The sequence below is a fragment of the Gopherus flavomarginatus genome, chromosome 1 (genome assembly GCF_025201925.1).
Source record: "Gopherus flavomarginatus isolate rGopFla2 chromosome 1, rGopFla2.mat.asm, whole genome shotgun sequence".
In the NCBI taxonomy this organism is placed as follows: Eukaryota; Metazoa; Chordata; order Testudines; family Testudinidae; genus Gopherus; species Gopherus flavomarginatus.
This window is the reverse complement of record NC_066617.1, coordinates 42,512,546-42,537,122: the sequence shown is the minus strand read 5'-3', so window position 1 is coordinate 42,537,122 and position 24,577 is coordinate 42,512,546. Positions and strand designations below refer to the sequence as shown.

General features: G+C 46.4%; 1 protein-coding gene and 1 long non-coding RNA gene across 8 annotated transcripts in view; both read right to left on the bottom strand.

Annotated features, from left to right (window-relative positions):
- Nucleotides 1–24,161, bottom strand: part of ZNF800 (zinc finger protein 800) — a 37,426-nt gene extending 13,265 nt beyond the window's left edge. For 2 of the 7 annotated variants that reach the window (XM_050936202.1, XM_050936197.1), the window contains exons 1-4: nt 23,846–24,092; nt 20,416–20,526; nt 17,782–17,877; nt 5,415–5,558 (exon numbers count right to left, since the gene is read on the bottom strand). In XM_050936202.1, coding sequence (XP_050792159.1) covers nt 5,415–5,558; nt 17,782–17,877; nt 20,416–20,476 — 301 coding nt within the window. In that variant the 5' untranslated portion in view covers nt 20,477–20,526; nt 23,846–24,092. Of the gene's footprint in view, nt 1–5,414; nt 5,559–6,257; nt 6,582–17,781; nt 17,878–20,415; nt 20,527–21,006; nt 21,109–23,845; nt 24,093–24,141 lie in introns of those variants that run through there. The other 5 variants (XM_050936200.1, XM_050936198.1, XM_050936199.1 and 2 more) reach the window with 5 other exon arrangements.
- LOC127042905 (uncharacterized) lies at nt 933–2,508 on the bottom strand. Its single transcript, XR_007772087.1, has 2 exons — nt 2,168–2,508; nt 933–1,523 (listed from the first exon to the last, which is right to left on the bottom strand). It is a non-coding gene; the product is annotated as an uncharacterized LOC127042905 (long non-coding RNA).
- Nucleotides 24,162–24,577: the final 416 nt, after the last annotated feature.

Sequence of the window (24,577 nt, the reverse complement as noted above, 5' to 3'; positions counted from 1 at the left end):
GACCGTTGGAATTGTCTCGATGCAAGTTTGCAGGATTATTAAATCACATCCTGCTAAGAAGAACCGTGACTCTGGGGAACGTGCAGGACATTGTGGATAGCTTTGCACAAATGGGTTTCCCTAACTGTGGAGGGGCAATAGATGGGACGCATATTCCTATTCTGGCACCACCTCACCTAGCATCCGAGTACGTTAATCGGAAGGGGTATTTCTCCATGGTTCTCCAGGCGCTTGCGAATCACCATGGGCGTTTCATTGACATTAACATAGGTTGGCCTGGAAAGGTGCATGATGCACGCATCTTTCGGAACACTGGCCTGTTCGGGAAGCTGCAGGCCGGGACTTTTTTCCCAGACCGGAAGATCACAGTAGGGAACATCGAAATGCCCATTGTGATCCTTGGAGACCCCGCTTACCTGTTAATGCCGTGGCTCATGAAACCATACACAGGGAACCTTGACAGGAGCAAGGACCGGTTCAACTACAGGCTGAGCCAGTGCTGAATGACTGTGGAGTGTGCTTTTGACCGCTGAAAGGGGTGCTGGCGATCTCTATATGGGAAGCTAGACCTGGGGGAAAGCAGCATCCCCGCGGTTATATCCGCATGCTGTACCTTTCGTAATATTTGTGAAGGGAAGGGTGAAAGATTCAGTCAGGCACAAACCTCCGAGGTTCAACGCCTGGAGGCTGAATTTGCACAGCCAGAGAGCAGGGCTACTAGAGAGGCCCAGCACAGGGCTGCAAGGATTAGGGATGCTTTGAGGCTGAAAACCAACAGTCGTGTTTGGTGCCTTGCACGGGAGTGAAGTGCAGTGGTTACAATGTTAGTAGGAATCTGTGTTTCCTAAGCTGATTTGCAGTGTCCGTTTCTTTCCTGGGCTAAGGTATCTTTGACTTTCTGCAATAATAAAGACTGTTTTCAAAGCCAAGAATTCATTTATTGAAAATAAAATAACTTTACTGATAGACACACAACTTTTTGGGAACAGGGGGGTGGGGTGGGGAACTGTACAGTCAAAGGTTTGAATATGTCCTGTCTGGAGTGCTGTGTAACGACTGCTGCACTTCAGGATGGCTATACTGCATGGTGATGGGGGTTGAGTGCAGAGGGTAATGGTTGTAGTTCTCAGGGCTGGTCGGTGAACTTACAGGTGTTGGAGGCAGCTGGTACTGGTAAGAACCTGGATGCTGGGGAAGGGGGTTTTGAGCTGACATTGGGGCACAAAGGAAAGAGCTTTGGGACGGGGCAGGAACGGGTGCGGTAGTGCTCTGCCTGTATGGCTACAAGCGCCTGGATAGAGTTCGCTTGGCGCGCCAGGATGCTTATCAGCTGCTTTGTGCTTTTCTTCCTGTCCGCAGCATTTTTCTGGCGGATCCTGCTTTCCCTTTCCCTCCTTCTCTCTGTGAGAGAGTGCTCCACAACTGCTATAGCAGATCTTCTTTGCTTCTTCGCTGCTTCTTCCGGAGGTTTTGTAGTCTTTGAGCTGTTGATAGCACAGGCAGCCGAGATCTCAAGGTTGCTTCTGGAAAGGCAAAAAATGCAACACTTAACAGAGGCAGCATTGTTTATACCAGACAGTTATTCCCACACAGTTAAGGAGTAACATTCTTCACAATAGCATAATTTTCCCATCCCAAAGAGAGCGCACATAACCTACGGAAGCCCCGAAATGGTGAGTAAGGGGGACTGATTGCTTCAGGGCTCTACTGTCCTCAGGATTTCTGTGCCTTGGGGAAAGCAAACAGCTGCAGGGGGCACCTACACTGAACACTATCCCAACATTTTCCAAAGGAGTTGATCCTGGAAGATATCTCACTGCTGCGGGTCACCTGGGAAGGGCGGGAGGGTCTTCTACAGCAATGCGGATTCTGCCCTGGCTCCTGTGCAGCTTGCCTGTGTGCAGCAATGGTCCCCCCACCGCTCATGGCACAGTGGTGTGGATGTGTAGCCTGACTGGGACAAGGACCACAGTGGCTCTCCCTATAAACTTGCACAAGTGCATTGCCCACGCTCTGGCTGAAACTTTTGAAGAGATTACCGAGGCCGATTACCGCAACATGATAGACCACATCAATGCACTATTCCACATCTAGGCATGCATGCATGCAGCCCTAACCCCTCCTCCTCTCCCGAAAAATTTCCATCCTGAAAATATAAGCCACTTACCGGGAACCCGCTCCTCTGTTTGTCCTCCACCAAGTACCGGCTACTGCGACTGGCTACCTTCCTCCTGGCTTGAGAAGAGCTCCTGGCTGCATGCCTCCAGGGACTCCGGGGTGTCTCCCCCCACCCCAGTACCCTCACTCTCGGTTTCCTCCTCCTTCTCCTCCTCCCCGCACCCCCGAAGTGTCCATCGTGGTCTTTGGAGTGGTGGTGGGGTCACCCCCAAGTATCGCGTCCAGCTTTTTGTAAAAACGGCAGGTCGTGGGGGCAGCGTCGAAGCGGCAGTTTCCCTTGCGGGCTTTGCAACAGGCACGCCGCAGCTCCTTCACTTTAACCTTGCACTGCAGGGTTAAATTTGCCCATAGGTATCATAATTCCTACGGCTGAAGCGCAGCTGGGACTGCACAGCTTCCGCCCCCCAAACAATGATGAGATCCTGCAACTCGCCATTGCTCCATGCTGGGGTTCGTTTGGCGCATGGAGGCATGGTCACCTGGATAGAGTCACTGATTGCACTCCACACCTGGCTGAGCAAACAGGAAGGGGATTTTAAAATTCCCAGGGCATTTAAAGGGCAGGTCACCTGAGGCCAGGGCAGTAGGATTTCGAACTGATGAGCAGAGTGGCTGAACAGGCATTCTGGGATACCTCTGAATAACTCTGGAGGCCAATAACAGCACTTTTGGTGGCCACACTGGCGGAGTAGCACTGCATCACCAGCGCTATAGTCGTTATTCCCCAGGCCAAGGTGGAGTACAGCCAGTTCTGTAGCCAGGGAGATACAGCGCTGTATGTGCCTTGCAAATGCGGATGGTGAGTGAGTTGCAGCGCTGTAAAGCCACTACCAGTGCTGCAACTCTCCAGTGTAGCCAAGGCCTTAAAGGTCAGCTTATAGCCTCCACAGTAATTACCGAGATGGCTGATGTGCACCATGGACAAAAGGAGGGTAGTATGGACATCCTCACCAGGAGCGCTTCCACAGACTCAAGAGGTGCAGTGTTTGGGGCCTGAAAGCTCCACGCAGCTCTCCACCAGGAGCCCAACTGCCCCCTGGGCTCTCATCTCTGAGAGTGGGGGACAGCCACCCAGACTTCTCATCTCCCTGTCAGGAGTGGGCAGCAGCCACCTAAACTTCTCACCTTCCTGCACAGGGGACAGCCAGGCTCTAGTTAATTGGCTTCCTTATTAATTTCACAGCTCCAGCATGCTCAAATTTGAGTACATCTAACATTATGCTCCTCTAAAATTTAATATCTACATAATATTTGCCCATTACATCTAATTCAGCAAGGATAAGTGCAACAAAAAGAAATTTAATGTAGGAATACTGCCAATTCCCTTTGCTCAATGTGTTTTCAATTTCAAATCAGAAACTCTTGACAACACGGTTTAAAAAGTTGCGCTGTAAAAATATATTTTAAAAACTGATTAACTGCCAATGTGTTCATTGCCGTAAAGAATATAGATATGGTCCTTTCCTAAAAGGTTTTAATAAACTGTTAGACACATGAGCCGCAAAATTTTAATAGCTCAATTCCATATAAACCTATGGATAAAAGTTACATAGAATAAAAAAATTAGATGGAGTAGTCCAAAGTATGTTTTCCTAAACTTTTCACCCACTTCCCTTTATTTTTGTTTATTTTTTTCAAGTTCAGTCCAGGAAGTTTGAGAGAAAGTTAATGCCATACACTTGCATGGTAATAACAGAAGTGCTTTCCCCACATCTTCAGTTGCTAAATGAAATTTATTAGAGCAACATCAACACATCCTTGTTACTTTAATGGAGTAGCAGGCACAAGTAAAACCTCTGTGCAGGAGTACAGCTTTAAAGTAAGATGGGAATGAGGAAGCAGACCGTTAGCTGGTCAAAAAGGCACTGTAAGCCAATAAGTAAGGCATAAGACAAAGACTTAGGCCTGATCTACGTTAGGAATTTACTTTGGTATAGCTACGTCTCAGAAGTGTGAAAAATCCACATACCTGAGAGGTGTAGCTATGCCAACCTAACCCTTAGCATAGACCAGCACTAGCTCAATGGGAGAATTCTTCTGTCAACCTGATTACTGCCTCTCAAGAAGCAGATGACTTACACCAAGGGGAGAAGCCCTTGTCAGCATAGGTAGTATCTACACTGACATGTTACAGCAGCTCCACAGCGGCATTTTAAGCGTAGACATACCGCTAGGAAACCTGTGTTCTATTCCCAGCTGCCACTAACCTGTGACATAACACCAGGCAAGGCAATGTACCTCTCTATGCCTTCATTGCCCCTTCCACTCTGTCAGTCTGGGCTATTTAAAATGTGCTTTTACTCAGAGGTACTGTGTCATGGTGTTAGACTATGAAATTAGCTTGGCATAGGCTATCACATTTGTATGTTTGTCTCCCCCACCTCCATAAGAACAAAACCAAATTCAGGTTGTCATCTGGGTATACATTATTTTAAATTAGGGAATGTTTTGTCATAATATACTAATCATTTTTAACAGCAAATTATGTGTCAGTCCATCAATCTTGCATTTTTCTCACTGCATAAAGGATTGGTTGAAGGAAAATAAAAATCTTGAAGAGTTCAAGGAAGCATATGCCAACAAGAGGCATGTGTAAAGGTAAAGGTGATCAACTTTTAGATCTTGAAAGTGTCTTTTTAAAATTATTAATAAAATACCACTACTTGTTCAACAACATATCTAGGCCAACATGAAAATTACCTAATACCGTATGGCTCATCATAATGCTATCAGCCCTGGCTTTAGATTCCTAAAAGGAGAAATCTTCAAAATCATCATATACAAGACCTAACCTCTTATATTTTCTCACTCTTTTTTCCTGTGGAAATACAGGAATTTTCAACTACCCTGAATTTCATGACTTGGATCATGATTCTGCAATAACCAAACACATTCATAACTTTACTCATGTGAGTAAAACTTACACACATCCTTTGCAGAACCAAGGCCTTAAGTTGCCACATGGTCCAAATTAATATCTTTGGAGCATTGTTTGCTCTCCTTCTCTGAACAGGAAACTCCCATTTGACAGAAGATCATTTCAGACAAATTGAAAGAATGAGTCTGAAAGTGACAAGCTAATAAAAGTGAAGTACTTCATTGCTTCACCAATCCTCTAATTTACCTGTTAGATTAGTTACATCTTGTTTCTGATGGTGTTTTTACATACAATATAAAAGGGAAAATTTACTCAATTCTAGATTGTTCGATTAAATATTTCGGTGAATAAAACTTACTGTCATCCATCTGGAGACTTGGAGGACAATAGAACTTTTTATGAGTAATTAAGTTTGGTAATCCCCTGAAGAGACTGCGGCATATTTTACATTCAAAAATGGTGTCCACGTCTTTTAACAAGATATGTTTAAGTTGTTTAGTTCCTGGAACAAAAGAAATGTGACATTTAAAATAAGGCACTTTTTTAAAAAAGTCACACTCTCTCATTAAAGCAAAAACATTTTAAAATCAAACAAATTTCAGTGCTAAAGCAGGAAATAATGCAAGACAAAATGCCATTATCACTGTCATTTGTAAGTCAGCTACATACATTCTGGATTACTGCATAAAGACTAGGCTGAAGAAAAAAATCAAGATTATAGATATTGTTAAAAGTCAAAGGACTGAAAGATTTAAGATTAAAACCAAGAACTAAATTCAGAAAGGGAGCTTTTGGTTAATGAGTTATAATTGCCTATCAGTTGGCAGGAAAGAACAGCCACCTAATCATTTAAATAATTATTTAGCACCTTTTCAAGGTCCTCAGGTAGCGCTGAGGATGTACACCAAAGCACTTTCACTCAAAGAGACTGTCAAACAGGGCAGAAAATTGTAAAGAACACAACAAAATGAAAAGCGAATAGTAGACAAATTCTAGACTGTTGCATTAGGGTACCAGAGATCAATGTAGTTGCACTTATATTACAGAGCAGAATTTGGACTCATATCTTTAGTCTGCCCATTGTCTTCCTTGCTGAAGAAAAATACAAAATTTAAGATTAGTTTTAAATTAGCATGTTTTGTGTCAAGCGTAGAGTTTGTGTTTATAAGCATGCAAATGTTATAGTTTAAAAACCACATACATAAAGTGCCGATGTGCCTCGCTAATGTACTCCAACCCTGACTTTTCCTGAAGAGCCAGTTAAAGTGGTGAGAGAATAGCTCATGCTCCAAATCCATTCCTTCATCCGCCTCTGTGCTGAAACTGCTAACAAGAGTGCATATAGTGATGGCGGGTTTTGTAACATGGACACTTGTCCACTACAAACTTTAGTGAGACACTGGTTAATTGACATGGGGTTTAACTGAGTTTTTATTTCAAATTTCTTTAGTATGCTAGGTCATTAAACGAGAAGTTTCCAAAACAAAACAAAAATGGAGCAAGATTAACTGGTAATGTCAATCTATCAGACATAAAATGATAAAAACTTTACATAACTACTATGGCTGTCGATTAATCAACGTTAACTCATGCAATTAAAAAATTAATCTCAATTAATTGCAGTTTTAATTGCACTGTTAAACCATACCAATTGACATTTATTAAATATTTCTGGATGTTTTTCTACATTTTCAGGTATATTGATTTCAATGACAAATTGGTATTTACGTGCCAGATATGCTTCGACCACCATTCCAGAGGACATGATTTGATGCTGATGATGCTCTTCAAAAAAACAAAAAAAAAGTTAATTAAATTTGTGACTGAACTCCTTGAAGGAGAATTTTATGTCTACTGCTCCATGGCTTTATCCGCATTCCGCCATATATTTTGTGTTATGGTAGTCTCGGGTGATGAGCCAGCATATTTTGTTTGATTTAAGAACACTTTCACTACAGATTTGACAACACACAAAGAATGTTCCAATATCAGATTTCTCAAGATAGCTACAGCACCTGACCTAAGGTTTAAGAATCTGAAGTGTCTTCCAAAATCTGAGGACGAGGAAGTATGCAGCATGCTTTCAGAAGTCTTAAAAGAGCAACACACTGATGCAGAAACTTCAGAACCGAAACCACCAACAAAGAAAATCAGCCTTCTGTTGATGCCATCTGACTCAGATAATGAAACTGATCACGCGTCAGTCCACACTGCTTCGGACTGTTATCGAGCAGAATCCATCATCAGCATGAATGCATAGCCTTTGGCGTGATGGTTGAAACATGAAGGGACAAATGAATCTTTAGCGTGTCTGGCACAAATAACTTGCAATGCCGGCTACAACAATGCCATACAACAATTGCCTGTTCTCACTTTCAGGTGACACTGTAAACAAGAAGCAGGCAGCGTTATCTCCTGCAAATGGAAACAAGCTTGTGTATCTTAGCAATTGGCTGAACAAGAAGTAGGACTGAGTGGACTTGTAGGCTCTAAAGTTCTACATTGTTTTTTTTTATGGAGTGCAGTTATGTAACAAAAAAAAAATCTACATTTGTAAATTGCACTTTCACGATAAAAAGATTGCACTACAGTACTAGTATGAGAGGAATTGAAAAATACTATTTATTTTGTGTGTCATTTTTACAGTTATCATGGTATAATCCCCACTCTGAACCTTAGCGTCCAAAAGATGGGGTACCAGCATGAATTCCTCTAAGCTTAATTACCAGCTTAGAACCTGTAGCGCTGCCACCAACCAGGAATTCCAGTGCCTGGTACACTCTGGTACCCCCAAAACCTTGCCTGGGGACCCCCAAGACCCAGACCCTCTGGATCTTAACACAAGGAAAGTAAACCCTTTCCCCCACCGTTGTCTCTCCCAGGCTTCCCCTCCCTGGGTTACCCTGGAAGATCACTGTGATTCAAACTCCTTGAATCTTTAAACAGAGAGGAAAATGCACCTTCCCCCCTCCTTCTCTCTCCCCCTCCCAGACTCTTCCTGAGAGAGACAGTAATCCTAACAAAGAGAAATCAACCTCTCTCCCCCCCTTCCCTCCTTTCTCCCCACCAATTCCCTGGTGAATCCAGACCCAGTCCCCTGGGGTCTCACCAGAATAAAAAACAATCAGGTTCTTAAACAAGAAAAAGCTTTTAATAAAAGAAAAAAAACAGTAAAAATTATCTTTGTAAATTTAAAAAATGGAATAGGTACAGGGTCTTTCAGCTATAGACACTGGGAATACCCTCCCAGCCTAAGTATACCAGTACAAATTAAAATCTTTTCAGCAAAATACCAGTTTGAACTCCTTTCAGCCAAATACACATTTGAACTCCTTCCAACCAAATACACATTTGCAAATAAAGAAAACAACCATAAGCCTAACTCGCTTTATCTACCTCGTACTCACTATTCTGACCTTATAAGAGCCTGTATCGGAGAGATTGGAGAGAAACCTGGTTGCACATCTGGTCTCTCTGAGCCCCCAGAGTGAACAACAATACACACAAACTTCCCTCCCTCAAGATTTGAAAGTATCCTGTCCTGTGATTGGTCCTCTGGTCAGGTGACAGCCAGGCTCACTGTTCTTGTTAACCCTTTCCAGACAAAAGAGATATGAAGTACTTCTGTTCCATTAACTCTCAACTATCCGTTTATGACAACAGTGCAAATATTTGTAATCAAAAGTGAGTACTGTACACTTTGTATTCTGTGTCGTCATTGAAATCAATGTTTGAAAATGTAGAAAACATCCAAAAATATTTAAATAAATGGCATTCTATTTTTTTAATCGCTTGAATGCCCTAATAACTACTAAGTCACTAGTCTGAATCAGTGAAAAGCTCTATAAATTACTGAACAGTTGAGCCATCTAGTCCACTATAAGTATATTGTCCCTTTAAAAAGCATTTTTAAATGTTGGATTGTGCGTTAAGAGATTTTAGCTCACTAAGTGGAAGTCCTCCTGTTAAAAACTATTGGAGGTGTAGATATTACTACCTCTTCTGAAAATATAACTTAGCATTAATTTATACAGAATACACAGAGATGAGATGCAGAGAAACTAGTATCCGTAGAGGCTTTGGGAAGTTGAACTAAAATAATAAAATAGCTGCCATAAACATAAAAAGTGAAACCTCTAATAGTCACTGAAATACTAACTTTGATATACATATTAAAAGCAAAACAAAAGAAATTTATCCTGACTTTCTGCAGTGGAAGTCAAGAAAACAACAGTATTTCCTCTAGATTTAGTATAACCAAATTATTTGTAACAGTCTATAAAACTGAATAGCTGAAAATAAAACAATATACAAGTTTTTGTGTGGCTTACATATCTTCTTACACAATTATGGAACTAGAAAAGAAACTTCTTATAGTCCCACAATTTAGCAGAAATACAAATGTTTTCATTAACTGACAGAAAATACCCAAAAATATTTTTGACTCAAAGATTCTTCTGCAGAGTTGTGAACCCAGATTATCCAACTTTAGTAAAACACAAAAAATAAAACATCCTAAATGGTGAAGTGAGAGATTTTAAAATTACGTTGATTTTTAAATTTTATACTGTTTGATAAAAATGATAAGGGCTTTTTTAAATATGAATTTAAAAGTATATCTTGACAGTGTTTTGAACATAAGGTTAAGATATACTTAACAGAAGTCAAAAGTAGATAGCACTACATGCACCATAATAACTAAGTGCTTCGAGAGTTCAGACAAAGACTGTATGATCATGACTCGATGCTTAAAGCCAAAGGAAAGGCTCCCATTGAACCTAAGAGGTTGTGGACCTGGCATTATGCACACAATTATTAACTTTACACTAGGACAGAGATCGGCAACCTTTGGCACATAGCCCGCCAGGGTAAACACCCTGGTGGTCCGGGCTGGTTTACCTGCCGCGTCTGCAGGTTCGGCCAATCGCGGCTCCCACTGGTCGCAGTTCACCGCTCCAGACCAATGGGGGCTGCGGGAAACTGCAGCCAGCACATCCCTTGGCCCACATCGTTTCCCGCAGCTCCCATTGGCCTGGAGCGGCGAACCGCGACCAGTGGGAGCCACATTCGGCCAAACCTTTGGACACAGCAGGTAAACAAACCAGCCTGGCCCTCCAGGGGCCGCGTGCCAAAGGTTGCAGATACCTGCACTAGGATATTATGAGTTACTCAGTTTAAGGTAGAAAACAGAAGTTTTATGCAAATACTATCTAAACCATAACATTTAACGTCAAGGCTGGCATTGTATCTGGAGATCACCTCTGCCTACATACTGCAGTTCATATGAAATGTATAAGTCCCCAGTCAACACTATACATACACATACATATTGCAATTGCATCTACGTACACAATCAAGTCACACAGGTTAATCTATGTCTTAACCATTCAACAGGTGAGGGGAGGGTATTATGCACATCCATGAGGGAAACCAGACAGTTCTTGCCAATGCGTGCAACCTATAAGTACATGGTCTAAACTGCCCACTGCGACAAAGCAGGGAGTCAAAGGCCCCCACTTGTAGTTATTAGAAGCACATCTGACCATTCCACATCTGAAATGATTGAGAATTACCCCAAGATGGCATGGAAGAACAAAACCAGGATGCTGGTCTCTTGGATTCATCATGATAGGCATTAGCTACATCTGAAGCTTGAAAATAGGAATATAGCAGAACGCTGTTTATCTAATTGGGACTGGGGCCAGATCGGACAATCAAAAATTCGGATAATCTAGAGAATGGCAAAGTGCAAGGCTGCAGCACCATCTAGCGACCACAGGAGAGATCACCCACTTCTGGACCTTTGGGTGCTGTTTGTTCAGTTAATATGGAGAGCTGGATAATGGCGGGCCGGATAAACGGGGTCCTACTCCACTTGTGCCTAGCTTCTAGACCATGCAGAAACACTCTCAATGTAGGTGATGCCTGCCAGCACTTGGTCACAAGTACTGTGGTTTGGTTTGAAACCTGCATGATCTACACAGGAGTCTCATCAATAGTTGGGGAAATTCTCTGAAGGATAATCCTTTCAAATAATTTGCACACATGGCTTAGCAAAGAGATGGGCGCTAACTTGTTGCAAATCAACAGTCTCTCAGGTTTTAGCAAGGCTATTACTTTTGCTCTGCGACAGATCTTAGATATTTTAATCTCCTGGATGACTAAAGAGAAATATGGCTAGCCACTGTCCGCTAGTTTTTCCAGGGTTCTTCAGGAATTCAGGGGAGATGTTATCAAGCCCACAGGCTTTACATGTTTTCAGTGTTTAAACTGCCCCTTCTATTTCATTTGTGGTGAAAGGCTGGAAGTCTTTTTCAGTTTCAGGTCTGCACTGTTTGCAGTACTGCCATTTCTTCTTCACCACTCCTTCAAATGTTTTGCCCCGTCCACCTTTGTAACATTTATCAGGCAGGTAGCAATACCATTTGTAGGAACTGGGTAATGGTGCTGTGCTGCAGGCTTCTCAGCACCACCACCAATAACTAGGTACAACAGGGTGAGTTAAAAATGGCAGCATCATTTCCCAATATATTAGTTTTCTAGAGAGTTTAAGACAAACCTATTAATTGTAATGTGAGTTTTCTTGTAAAGAGAGCTGAAAAATGAAAAGAATCTTTCAATAAAATGCTGTGATTTTAGACATTTTTATAACATATAAACAACTTTAGAAAAATCCAAGAAGCTATAAAGATTAATCTACTGTGGCAATTTACTCAGGTATTTTAAAAGAATACAATTTTAAAAAACTCCAATAAAACATACAGGGACTCTTTAATTAAAGATTAGTATATTAAGTAGTTACAGACTACCTAGAGACTTTTTTTGGTCTTTGGCATCAGTGAAGAGTGGCCCATAGGTTAGAGCAGCGTTTCACAAACTGGGGTCCGCAGATCCCTGGGGGTCCCTGAAGATACTCCAGAGGGTCTGCAGGCCCCGCTGATCAACTCCTCTTCCTCCAGAGGCACAGCAGGACTAAGGCAGGCTCCCTGGCTGCCCTGGCTCCGCACCACTCATGGAAGTGGCCGGCATGTTCCTGTGGCCCTTCGGGGTGGGGGCAGAGGGTCTCCACGCACTGCCAGCGCTCGAGCACTGACTCCGCAGCTCCCATTGGCTGGGAATGGTGGTCAATAAGAGCTGCAGGGGTGGTTCCTGCGGGCAGGGGCAGCGCACGGAGACCACTTGACTCCCCGCCTAGGAGCCGCTACCAGAGAGACATGCCAGACACTTTCAGGAACCGCCCGAGGTAAGCTCCACACCCTGAACCCCCTCCCATACCCCAACCAACTGCCCCAGCCCAGAGCCTGCACTCCCTCCCACATCCAAACTTCTGCCCAGAGCCTGCACCCCCACCTGCGTCCCAACCCTCTGCCCCAGCCTGGTGAAAGTGAGTGAGGGTGGGGGAGAGTGAGGGAGGAAGGGGTGAGAGAGTGAGTGGGGGAAGGGAACAGGTGTGGCGGGGTGGGGCCTTGGGGGGAAGGGGTAGAGTGGGGGCAGGGCCCGGGTCTGAACGGGAGGCTTGGGGGTCCCGGAAAATTTTTAAATCAAAATGGGGCTCTTCGGGTTGCTCAAGTTTGAGAATTGCTGCGTGAGAGCACTAGCCTGGGACGTGGAAGACCTGGGTTCAATGCTCTGCTCCACCAGCACTCCTGTGTGACATTGGGAAAGTCACTTAATTTCTCTGTGCCACAGTTCCCAATAGTTCCCTACCTCACAGGGGTTTTGGGAGAATAAATATATTAAAAAGTGTGAGATACTCAGAGACTATGGTAATAGGGACCATACAAGTACCTAAGATATCTGCACTTTATCCACAAGTAAACAGTTCACATAAAACATCCACTGGAAAAAAAATATGAGTTTACTTAAACTGTTGGTGTAGTAAAGCACCATACTACAGGATCATCATACACGCAATATCTTAAAAAAAATATGCGCCATGGTTAATTTCAGAATCCCAAGTAAAAAATATTGACATAGACAGATGTTATCGTCACATCTCTTAACATCAAAACATTCTCCAAGTTGACATAGAATGCCAAAAAAAATTAATCAGGGCCCACTGTAACACTTCACAGAAGGGTTCCCTTCAATAAAAGTTCTAAGTTAGAGTCCCTTGAATCAAATTTCTTCAAATACTTTTTTGATATATCTATAATATATTTGTAATAGCAATGATTTTTTCTACCATCACTTAATCATTTTGGGGAAAGCTGTGGAAGATGGGGAGACTGGTTTAAAAACAATGCCAACTCGGACACAGAGTTAAGAGCAACTTCAAACTAGAGAAAATGTGCAAAGAATCCCTTCTGAGGGAAAGCTGTTTACCTGGACCTCATCCAGAAACAGCTGAATTTTTGCACAAAGTAGAACCACTGAGGAAAATATACCTAAGCATATTTGAAGATTCCCTACATACAGACAACATTCCACTAAGTGCAGTAATTAGTGTGGGGAGGGGAGATCTCCAATCTACTAATGGCACCTGACAAAAGGTTTTCTGGTCAGTGCAGGTAGCATGCCTCTCCCACACTAGCAGCAGTAGAATGAAATTTACAAGGAAATAGTCAATTTCACTGATCCTACTGCCCAAGCATGTACTATGTAAGAGTGAAAATAACCGGATTCTTGTGAGTTTAACTGTAAAGTTTTGGGAAACAGTCAGCAGAAGAGAGACAACCTCCCTTGCTGTTGTGGGCACACTGAAAGGGAAGAGGAGGAGGAAAGATCTTATCCAGCTTTACGGGAAATGGGGACGGATGCAATGAACACTCAGCTTCTCAGGAGGATGCTGGCTCTCAAATCTACTGAAGCGTCTCCATCTTTTATATTTATTTTTGGCTACTAGGTAGTTGTCATCTTATTAAGTCCCAGTAACATTTTGAGACTATGAAACTAGCTCATCATGAAGCCTATAGAAGACTGGCACAGGACTTCAGCTAGTGCAGATACTCCGCTGACAAGAAGCACTGCAGTAGTCATAAGAATCACAATGTTTGTGTATCACATATGCAATTTTATCTTTCAAAACTTCAGCAATTTGTTCTCCTGGTATAATAGCATTCAGCATGCATACTCCCTTAACAATGAGGACAAAGCCATGTGTATTTTTTGTATGTAATATTATTAAATTAGGAAAAACCTTGATTGGAACTGCTTATTAAGGGTAAAAACATCCTGCTCTCTTGCCCTATTTCACTTAAAAGCTTACTGAAAGAATCAAAGGTTTCTTCCATAATGAAGTCAAGTATCAGAGGGGTAGCCATGTTAGTCTGGATCTGTAATAAGCAACAAAGAGTCCTGCGGCATCTTATAGACTAACAGACATATTGGAGCATAAGCTTTCATGGGACGAAGTGGGTATTCCCCCACAAAAGCTTATGCTCCAATACGTCTGTTAGTCTATAAGGTGCCACAGGACTCTGTCGCTTTTTCCATAATGAAATGTCATTTGTTCAAAAGTGGTAACTAGTAAAACCCTAGTCAAAAGTTGTTTTTCTTTCTGACCAACTCTCTTAATGAAAATGAGAAAAGAGAGGGAAGTAAGCCATGAATTTATGGCATGCCAGCAAAGATATTCTGGAACAACCTGGGGACAAATTACTTGAAATTAGGTCACTCTGCTACCCAAGGAGACTCCAGTTAATCCACTTCAGGTGGGAGAAGGGTGTACACACAAATCTAAGGTCTTGGGCAATTACATCCAAATTTCCATCTCCTTATAAAAGGTCACAGATGACATCCCTCACATCCCATTTTCCCTCTGGTCACTGTAATATATGTTTCTTAAATACAAATGAAAGGAGAATACAGAAGTCTCATCAATAACTTTTTTTGCCCTGGCAGACATCATCCTTGTACCGAGGATAGCCAACGATGATCACACAGATCTGCAGGAGCTAGCACAGCCATATTTCTTGGTAGTTATATAGTAAGAGAAATGATTCACAAGTCTTTCAATCACACATAACTGTGTTGCCACAGATCTAAAAGGAAAATCTCTAAATAAATTTAGATTTTAGCATTAAAGAAATCTCCTAAAACTTTAACACTGGTATTGAATCTCTGTGTCTTTATGCTGTCAACTATGGAAATAAAAATGTACTTCAGTACATTTCAGATGGGTCTGCCCATGTAATGGGTCAAAGTTTTCTAACATTACCTATACTGAGCATGCTCAACCAAAACGCAGTTTTTACTGTCAGATACATATATTCATTGTCACGTACTGGCACTTGTGATGAGGTGTACCAACCCCGCACTGGCGGACAGGGGTTAAAGAGCTGCTCTAGGCCCAAGAGGCTACACTCTCTTCCCTCTGCGGGGCATGATCCCAGTGGAGGGAGCATTTAAAAGGGAGTGACTCAGCTCAGTCTTGGTTGACTGAGGAGGAGAGAAGTCAGGCGCAGCAGCCTCTTGCTGGAAAGCCACCGAGGCTCTACATCACCAGGACAGAATCCCATAGCCAAGCCGCTGGAAGCTAGTTGACCGCAGGAGCCGAGGGTGGCGACTCATTATGGCCAATGGAAGAGACTCTGGAGACAGATCTGATAACACAGGGGGGCCCCCCAAGTCCAATCTGCGATGATGTCGGTGGAACTGAAACAAGGGTAGAAAGTGACCCAGAGAGTGCACTTAGAGGTTTCAGCCCCTGAGCCCTGTGCAAGTGCCACTGTTTCGAAGGTCAGAACCCACTGGTGTAGGGTGGGCCCAGGTTCCCCTATCCACTCATCAGTGGGTAACACTACCTTGAACAATAGCCACTAAGCGAGCAGTTCTCAAACTATTTACTACTGAGGGCCGCATATGCAGCTCTCTGTTAAATGGGCCACATCCACTATATAACTATATATAGAGTGTGTGTGTGTATATATGTATGTGTGTGTGTGTATATTACACACACACACACACACCACCCCGTCTGCTGTAGCTGCCTAGTCAGGTGCATGTCCCTCGATGTCTGATCCCAGACAGTCAGGGGCAGGACGGATCCCACCCCCAAGCCATGGGGGACCCTGGCTAGGAAGCTGCCCACAGGACACATTTCCTATCTGTGGGGGAGAGCTGGTGCGTGGTGGACTTACACGGCAGCCTCCTGCTCTGACTGTGAGCTCCAGGTCAGGACATAGCGGCTGCCTGCTTGTCCCCTGCTGGCCATCTGGTACAAGCAATTCAGGGGGCACTGCAGCCTGGAACATGCTCATTCACCCCAGAGGTGACATATAGCTATGGCTAGTGGGGGAACACGTTCCCCCCACCCCACGATTTCTCCGGACGCCTCTGGTATGGACACCCAGAAGCGAGGAGGCAGCACTCACCCCAGCAGTGGCACTCAAGTCATTCCTTTCTCTTCTCTGCTGTCACCTGCCCCTATTTCACTCCCCATCCTCTATCCCTTTCTCTTCCCCTCCCCAGCACATCCCCTTTCCTCTTCACACTGTCCCGTCCCCCTCCGTCCTGCCCCATTCCCCAATCCCTTTCTCTTCTCCCTGCCCTATCCCAGCCCTCTTCCTTCCCCACTGCCTCGTCTTGCTCCCATATGGGTCCTCACCATTGCACAGAAACAGAACCCAGCACACACAGACGACAATGACAGGCACTAGGAACCAGGAGACAGTGTCTCAGAGGTGCCAGCTCAGCTGGGATAGAGGTGCTGAGTGAGTTGGCACAGCATGGGAAGGACAGATGCTCCCCGCTCCTGCCCACACAGGCTGAACAGAGCAAGTCCTGCTCAGTGCTCACAGAAATCAGGGTGAGAAAGGGGGGCAATGCCCCTCCAGACTATGCCCATGGGTGGAGTGAGTTGATGACCAAGCACCTCCCCCTACCCTGGCAACCCTACAGCATGGGAGCATGTCTCTGCAGCATGGGAGCTCCTCCCCCGCCACAGAGGACTACTTCACCTTCCCTCCACTCCAGCACGGCTCCATGGCACCATCTCCTCCTCAGCCAGCCCCACCTCTGCCAGGAAAAGGGAGCAGCAAACTTTGATTATTTTTTTTTAGCATAGAGCTAGGCCATATGTGTGCGCTAACTGGGCCACAAGCTGCCTGCATTAGGCAAAGCAGCCTTTGAACTCTCGCCAGTGGGCGACACTACCCCGAGCTATTTCCACTAGGCAAAGTGGCCTTTGGATTCTCCCCAGCTGGCAACACTACCCTAAACTGTAACTGCTGGGGAAATCGACCCTTGGAATCTTGCTGTTATATGTTACACTCAGGAATATCACCATTAGGCATTGCTGCCAGCCTGGAGTACACAGCCAACCCCTAACAGTACTGGAGAACACAAAAAATCCTAGTATTTTAATAGCAGTGCCTACTATCTGTATAAAACAGTGCAAGGCAGACACTAATTTTGTTTTATTCTCTTCTCAAAGTTTAAGGAACAAACATCAAGAAAAGGTGATACATGGGCACGGACCCTTAGCAGAAATTGTATCTGAGATAATGACAACTGTGCCACAAAAGCAAAATTCCTTGAAACTTTCTGGTTTTAAGAATATAGCATAATGTAATTGGGACTATCTTTTCAGCACCTTATATGAAAATACTTCCTATAGGAACTGGTGATCTCGCAAGAACAGAGCTTAAATCTCAGCCAAACATTTTGCAATTATGTGTAGAAAATTGGTTCTATGGAATCAGTAACCTTACTGACACACTTGTATCATCATATATTTAAAAGCAAGGAAATAACTAAAAAAGCCCAAAACAAATAACTCATACCTGATCGAAAACACTCAATAATTTGTTGAATACCAGATTTTGACATCTGCAGAGGTTGCTGTAACAAAGGAGGATCACCAGGTTCTAACAAATACACTGCAAGACATCAAGGATGACAGTTAGAGGAGAGACAGACACACACATCTATATAGCTCAATAATTGAGGCTGGTTGAAAATCAGGACAAGGTCATCAGGAAAAATTCTGTTCCTTTTTTCATAAAAGTTGAGAGTTAATAAAAGTGACTACCCCTATTCCTTGTAATAATAAGGGCTTAGGGATAGCATTTGGAATTTTGCACTCTCACCTCCTTGCTGCTGAAATTAATTTGAAGAGTGACAGATTCTACCAAAGCTGCTTATTTCAGGCAATATGTTGTGATTTTGATTAGTTTTTTTAAATGTGTATTCATATAGTTGTGTATGATGTTTCATAAACATGGATACGAATATGCACATACACAAAAATAGAAGAACTGTAGATAACTTAGTGGTCTCTGCCAGCTTAGACTATTCACTTCATAGAATTGCCCGTTAGATTGTGCCTTCACAAAAGCCTCGTCTCATTTTTCGGTGCAAGCAAAAACAAAAAAGTATGTGGAAAAAAAACAAAAATGCTAAATTCAACAGATGCACTCATATGGGCAGATCCTAGTGAGTTTAATCAAAGGTATGGATTTATATTCAAGGGTTGACTATGCCCTCAAACGAACTATTATTTAGAATAAATGTACTAAATAAGTATGAACATATCTAGTTACTGTTTACTGCAAATTATATATTTCAATTCTTATTCATTTTATATTCAAGCATTTTTTTAAAATCAAGCAAACTTCAGAAATGATATTCCACCTAAAATGACACTTTTTCTAAATTTGATTTAGATTCACCTCCCATTCTTTGTAAACAATATTAAAATATATTTACAAACTCTAGTGACATGTAACTAAAAAGGTTAAGACATCCCCAGTGGTCAAGATATTCATATTTTGAGTGGGATATACTGATGTATAGTATATATCCATATTGATATGGACACCATAACCCTGATCATGCAAACACTTACACAGATGAAACATTTTACACACAGGAATAGCCCCATTTAACTCAATGAGGCTACTCAAACGCAAAGTTACTTATGTAACTGTTTGCAAAGTCAGGGCTCAGATCTCCTTAGGTATTTCTACACTGCAATTAGACATTAGCAGCTGGCCTGTGCCAGCTGACTTGGTCTTGCAGGGCTCAGGCTGCAAAACTGAAGTGTAGATGTCTGGGCTCAGACAGGCACATGGGCTCTAGGACCTGCGAGATAGGAGGGTCCCAGAATGTCTACATTGCAATTAAATCACACATATTTATACTAAAGGGGTCAATGCATAAGAAAACTATTTCTGAACATTAAAAAAATTATTTAGACATGTTTCAAAGATAAAGGGAAATACTGCCCTAGAATATGAGCAGTTATAAAATTCAAACTGCAATAATTACTTTAGGAAAAAACAGCCTAAGAACAGTAGATTTTTTATTCTATCCAACTATGCCCATACCTTAAACACAAACATATTTCACCATCATTACAAATCATCTAATTGCTTGGTGATATCTAGCACAATGAAATATTGTATCCTACTAACCTACTTGCCATTCTTCATAAAATGAAAGAAGTACACTTTAGGCTATATACTGCCTCTGATATATGTGTGCTACTTCCACTTGACATCAAGGGGAGTTTCATAAATGAACTGGAAAAAATGCATTGCTCTAAGGCAAGAACTGTATAGTCAATTTTATTTTAAATTACAGTAACTTGAAAGTTTCTATTTATTTATTTCTCGAACTACCTTTAGCTAAGCTACAGATACACTTTCAGAGTTGGTAGACAACACCTTCCCCCATCAGTCCCAAAAATTCATGCCATTCATACTTTAAAAAAGGAGGACTGGGGGGAAAAATATGAAAAAAGAGGAAACTTCCTCATAAACAGCCCTACCACAACAAAGCAATAGACAAAAAGAAGAAGAAATTGGTGAGGAAACAAATTTTTGTTTGAAACTTCCAACTATAAACATTAAGTAAAACAATAATGAAAAGTCTCTTAACCAAATGATGGTTGGACTCCACAGTGCACACTTTCACCTTTACAGATGACATTTTCCATGTTATTATACAAACCTAATTTCAAAACAAGCTAGTGGTAGTTTGGGTTGTTTTTTTTTCCCTCAAAAACAAAACCTATGACTTTGTCAACATTAACAGATAAGGTACAAAGTAAATACATCCTCTTATATTTGAGCATAATAGAACACAAAAGGACATATAGACTAGAAAAAAAATCTGAACACTACAATTTTAGTATCTTGCCTTCCCCTCAGTTCAGTGCACATAATGCCCATGTGAGCTTGGGGGTTATTATGCACCCTGTAAGAACTGAGAAATTGATCTTCCTGAAGTAATTTACTGTGACAGTTTTAGGATATTTTACAAAACATTTTAAAAACTGAAATTAGGAAACTTCATATTTGCTGATGTAATGGCTTCATTATTACTGCACATTTCTGATGTCACTGCCAGTTTCTGAAAGCTTCTTAGAGGACAGAATCAATTTAAAAAAAAAAAAGTATTACATAGCACTATACCTGGTTCACAGCACCCATGGTGATGATGGTCAGTCTGACAACACTTATCCCTTAGAGGCATTTTCTGTGTGCACGACCTACTTTCCTTCTACATCCAGCAGCTTGTTTCTGCTAAAACAAACAAATTCTCTGTCACCTCCCAGACCATAAGACTTAAACAACACTAACATTATACCCCCACTTCCTAAAGACTAAAACTGCACTGAACCCACTCAGAGGTCAACTGTGCCTTTTTTAAGATGGAAAGTCTATGATGTTTATCAACCATTTTCAAATCTAAAAAATATGTTTACTTCAGTGCATTTCAGTGAAGGGAAAACGCTTCAAGAGCTATAGAATCAAGGAAACCCTTCTTCCTTCTAAATTCCAGTCAAATCCCTAAATCCAAAGATAAAATAACCGACATTTTGAATCCCTGGCTCCTATAAGAACCAATCTTAGGCATGTGTAAAAAATAAGGCTGCACAAAGATCCATGTTTTTTGGGGCCCTTACGTTTGTCAACACCACTTTGCCCGGCTGTAGGGACTTAACCTATTTTTCAGTTATTATTGTTAGTATTACCATAGCACCCACAATTGGTAAAACCCACCTAGACTTCAACTAGTTGATGAGATTCTTCTGACTCATCCCCCAACAACAACAAGCATTTATACAGTTGTGAAACCTAAACTATAGCTGCTATTAACAATATTGACCCACACAGCTGCCAAATTTTCAGCTCCACTGCTGCTCTGTGCAGAGTACTGAAGTGTCCCTGAGGCCCCATCTACTGTATGCTACTTCATGAATGGCCCCACCACAAACTCTTTTCACCTCCATACTAGAGACAGGAACGCCCTGCCCTAAGTCCACCTCGAGGAACCTGCCCCACCAGCAACAGGAACCCTGCCCTTCCCACTCCACAGCACCCCCAACAGAAACCCTGCCTCTGTGCTCTCTTCGGCCCTGCCCCTGCACCACCGCCACCCCCAGGAACCCAGCCCTGCTCACCGCTCCTTCCATGAACCCGCCACCCCCAGGAACCCAGCCCCGCTCACCGCTCCTTCCATGAACTCGCCACCCCCAGGAACCCAGCCCTGCTCACCGCTCCTTCCATGAACCCGCCACCCCCCAGGAACCCAGCCCCGCTCACCGCTCCTTCCATGAACCCGCCACCCCCCAGGAACCCAGCCCCGCTCACCGCTCCTTCCATGAACCCGCCACCCCCCAGGAACCCAGCCCCGCTCACCGCCCCTTCCATGAACCCGCCACCCCCCAGGAACCCAGCCCCGCTCACCGCCCCTTCCATGAACCCGCCACCCCCCAGGAACCCAGCCCTGCTCACCGCCCCTTCCATGAACCCGCCCTCCCCCCAGGAACCCAGCCCTGCTCACCGCCCCTTCCATGAACCCGCCCTCCCCCCAGGAACCCAGCCCTGCTCACCGCCCCTTCCATGAACCCGCCCCCCCAGGAACCCAGCCCTGCTCACCGCCCCTTCCATGAACCCGCCACCCCCAGGAACCCAGCCCCGCTCACCGCCCCTTCCATGAACCCGCCACCCCCAGGAACCCAGCCCCGCTCACCGCCCCTTCCATGAACCCGCCCCCCCCCCCCCCCAGGAACCCAGCCCCGCTCACCGCCCCTTCCATGAACCCGCCACCCCCCAGGAACCCAGCCCCGCTCACCGCCCCTTCCATGAACCCGCCCCCCCCAAGGAACCCAGCCCTGCTCACCGCCCCTTCCATGAACCCGCCACCCCCAGGAACCCAGCCCCGCTCACCGCCCCTTCCATGAACCCGCCACCCCCCAGGAACCCAGCCCTGCTCACCGCCCCTTCCATGAACCCGCCCCCCCCCCCCAGGAACCCAGCCCTGCACACCGCCCCTTCCATGAACCCGCCCCCCCCCAGGAACCCAGCCCTGCACACCGCCCCTTCCATGAACCCGCCCTCCCCCCAGGAACCCAGCCCCGCTCACCGCCCCTTCCATGAACCCGCCACCCCCCAGGAACCCAGCCCCGCTCACCGCCCCTTCCATGAACCCGCCCCCCCCCCCCCAGGAACCCAGCCCCGCTCACCGCCCCTTCCATGAACCCGCCACCCCCCAGGAACCCAGCCCCGCTCACTGCCCCTTCCATGAACCCGCCCCCCCCAAGGAACCCAGCCCTGCTCACCGCCCCTTCCATGAACCCGCCACCCCCAGGAACCCAGCCCCGCTCACTGCCCCTTCCATGAACCCGCCCCCCCCAAGGAACCCAGCCCCGCTCACCGCCCCTTCCATGAACCCGCCACCCCCCAGGAACCCAGCCCCGCTCACTGCCCCTTCCATGAACCCGCCCCCCCCAAGGAACCCAGCCCCGCTCACCGCCCCTTCCATGAACCCGCCACCCCCCAGGAACCCAGCCCTGCTCACCGCCCCTTCCATGAACCCGCCCCCCCCCCAGGAACCCAGCCCCGCTCACCGCCCCTTCCATGAACCCGCCACCCCCCAGGAACCCAGCCCCGCTCACCGCCCCTTCCATGAACCCGCCACCCCCCAGGAACCCAGCCCTGCTCACCGCCCCTTCCATGAACCCGCCACCCCCAGGAACCCAGCCCTGCTCACCGCCCCTTCCATGAACCCGCCACCCCCAGGAACCCAGCCCTGCTCACCGCCCCTTCCATGAACCCGCCCCCCCCCCCAGGAACCCAGCCCCGCTCACCGCCCCTTCCATGAACCCGCCCCCCCCCCCAGGAACCCAGCCCCGCTCACCGCCCCTTCCATGAACCCGCCACCCCCAGGAACCCAGCCCCGCTCACCGCCCCTTCCATGAACCCGCCCTCCCCCAGGAACCCAGCCCCGCTCACCGCCCCTTCCATGAACCCGCCCCCCCCCCCAGGAACCCAGCCCCGCTCACCGCCCCTTCCATGAACCCGCCCCCCCCCCCAGGAACCCAGCCCTGCACACCGCCCCTTCCATGAACCCGCCCCCCCCCCCAGGAACCCAGCCCTGCTCACCGCCCCTTCCATGAACCCGCCACCCCCCAGGAACCCAGCCCCGCTCACCGCCCCTTCCATGAACCCGCCACCCCCCAGGAACCCAGCCCCGCTCACCGCCCCTTCCATGAACCCGCCCTCCCCCAGGAACCCAGCCCCGCTCACCACCCCTTCCATGAACCCGCCCCCCCCCCCCAGGAACCCAGCCCCGCTCACCGCCCCTTCCATGAACCCGCCACCCCCAGGAACCCAGCCCCGCTCACCGCCCCTTCCATGAACCCGCCCTCCCACCGCAGGAACCCGGCCCAGCCCTGCCCCCGGGGGACTCCGGCCCGCGGGCAGAGCGGGTCAGTCGGGCGCCTGAGCTGGGAGAGCCCGCCCCGCACCCGGGGCAGCTCGCGCTGTCCCCGACTCCCTGGGCAGCAGCAGCAGCAGTTCCGCGGGGGCCGGGGGCTCCCGGCCGGGCTGCACTTACGCAGGCTCCTGGGGACGGAGTGCGGGGCAGCCGCCAGCTCTGGTTCCGGGGGGCGCGGCTCTCCCAGAGCCCCGCGGGGAGCGGGCGGCGGCGGGGGCTGAGCCAAGCGGGTCCCGCGCGGAGCCGGCAGGTGACAGCGGGCGCCAAAGCAGCGCGGCGGCCGGAGGCAGGGGGCGGGGTGGGGAGCGGCGCCCGCAGGGAGCCTCCGCTGGGCGGACTCTGTCCCCGCCTCCCTCTGCGAAGTAAACTTCACCGTCCCGTGTCCCGCCGGCGCAGCGGGAGCGGCGACCACTGACCCCGGAGCCGGATGGGCACAGGGGCAGGAAGTGACTCCGGCCGCGGCGACTCGAGGCGGCGCACTGCGCAGGCGCCGCACCCGGCTTCCCCCTCGCCCCGCCCACACGCACAGGTGCCTGCGGGGCGCGCGGGCGGGCAGCGCAGTAGCTGGCAGGAGGAAGCCGGGCTCGCGGCTGGGTAGCCACCCACGTGGGGGAGTCACGCGCTGCTTTTCTCCTACCCCCGCGCTGCTGGGCTGCGCTTCACCACTGTAGCCTATCGCACCATTGCCGAGCAGCCCGCTGGCTGCTCAGTGCATAGTTGGGATAAAGCACCCGACGCAGCGCTGCAGGATGCATAAAGTGCTGTCGAAACAGGGCAAACTGCCCGTAGCGCCTTGTGCACGCACTATAATGTGCGCGCCTGTGACACCCTGCACGCCTAGACCACAGCCTC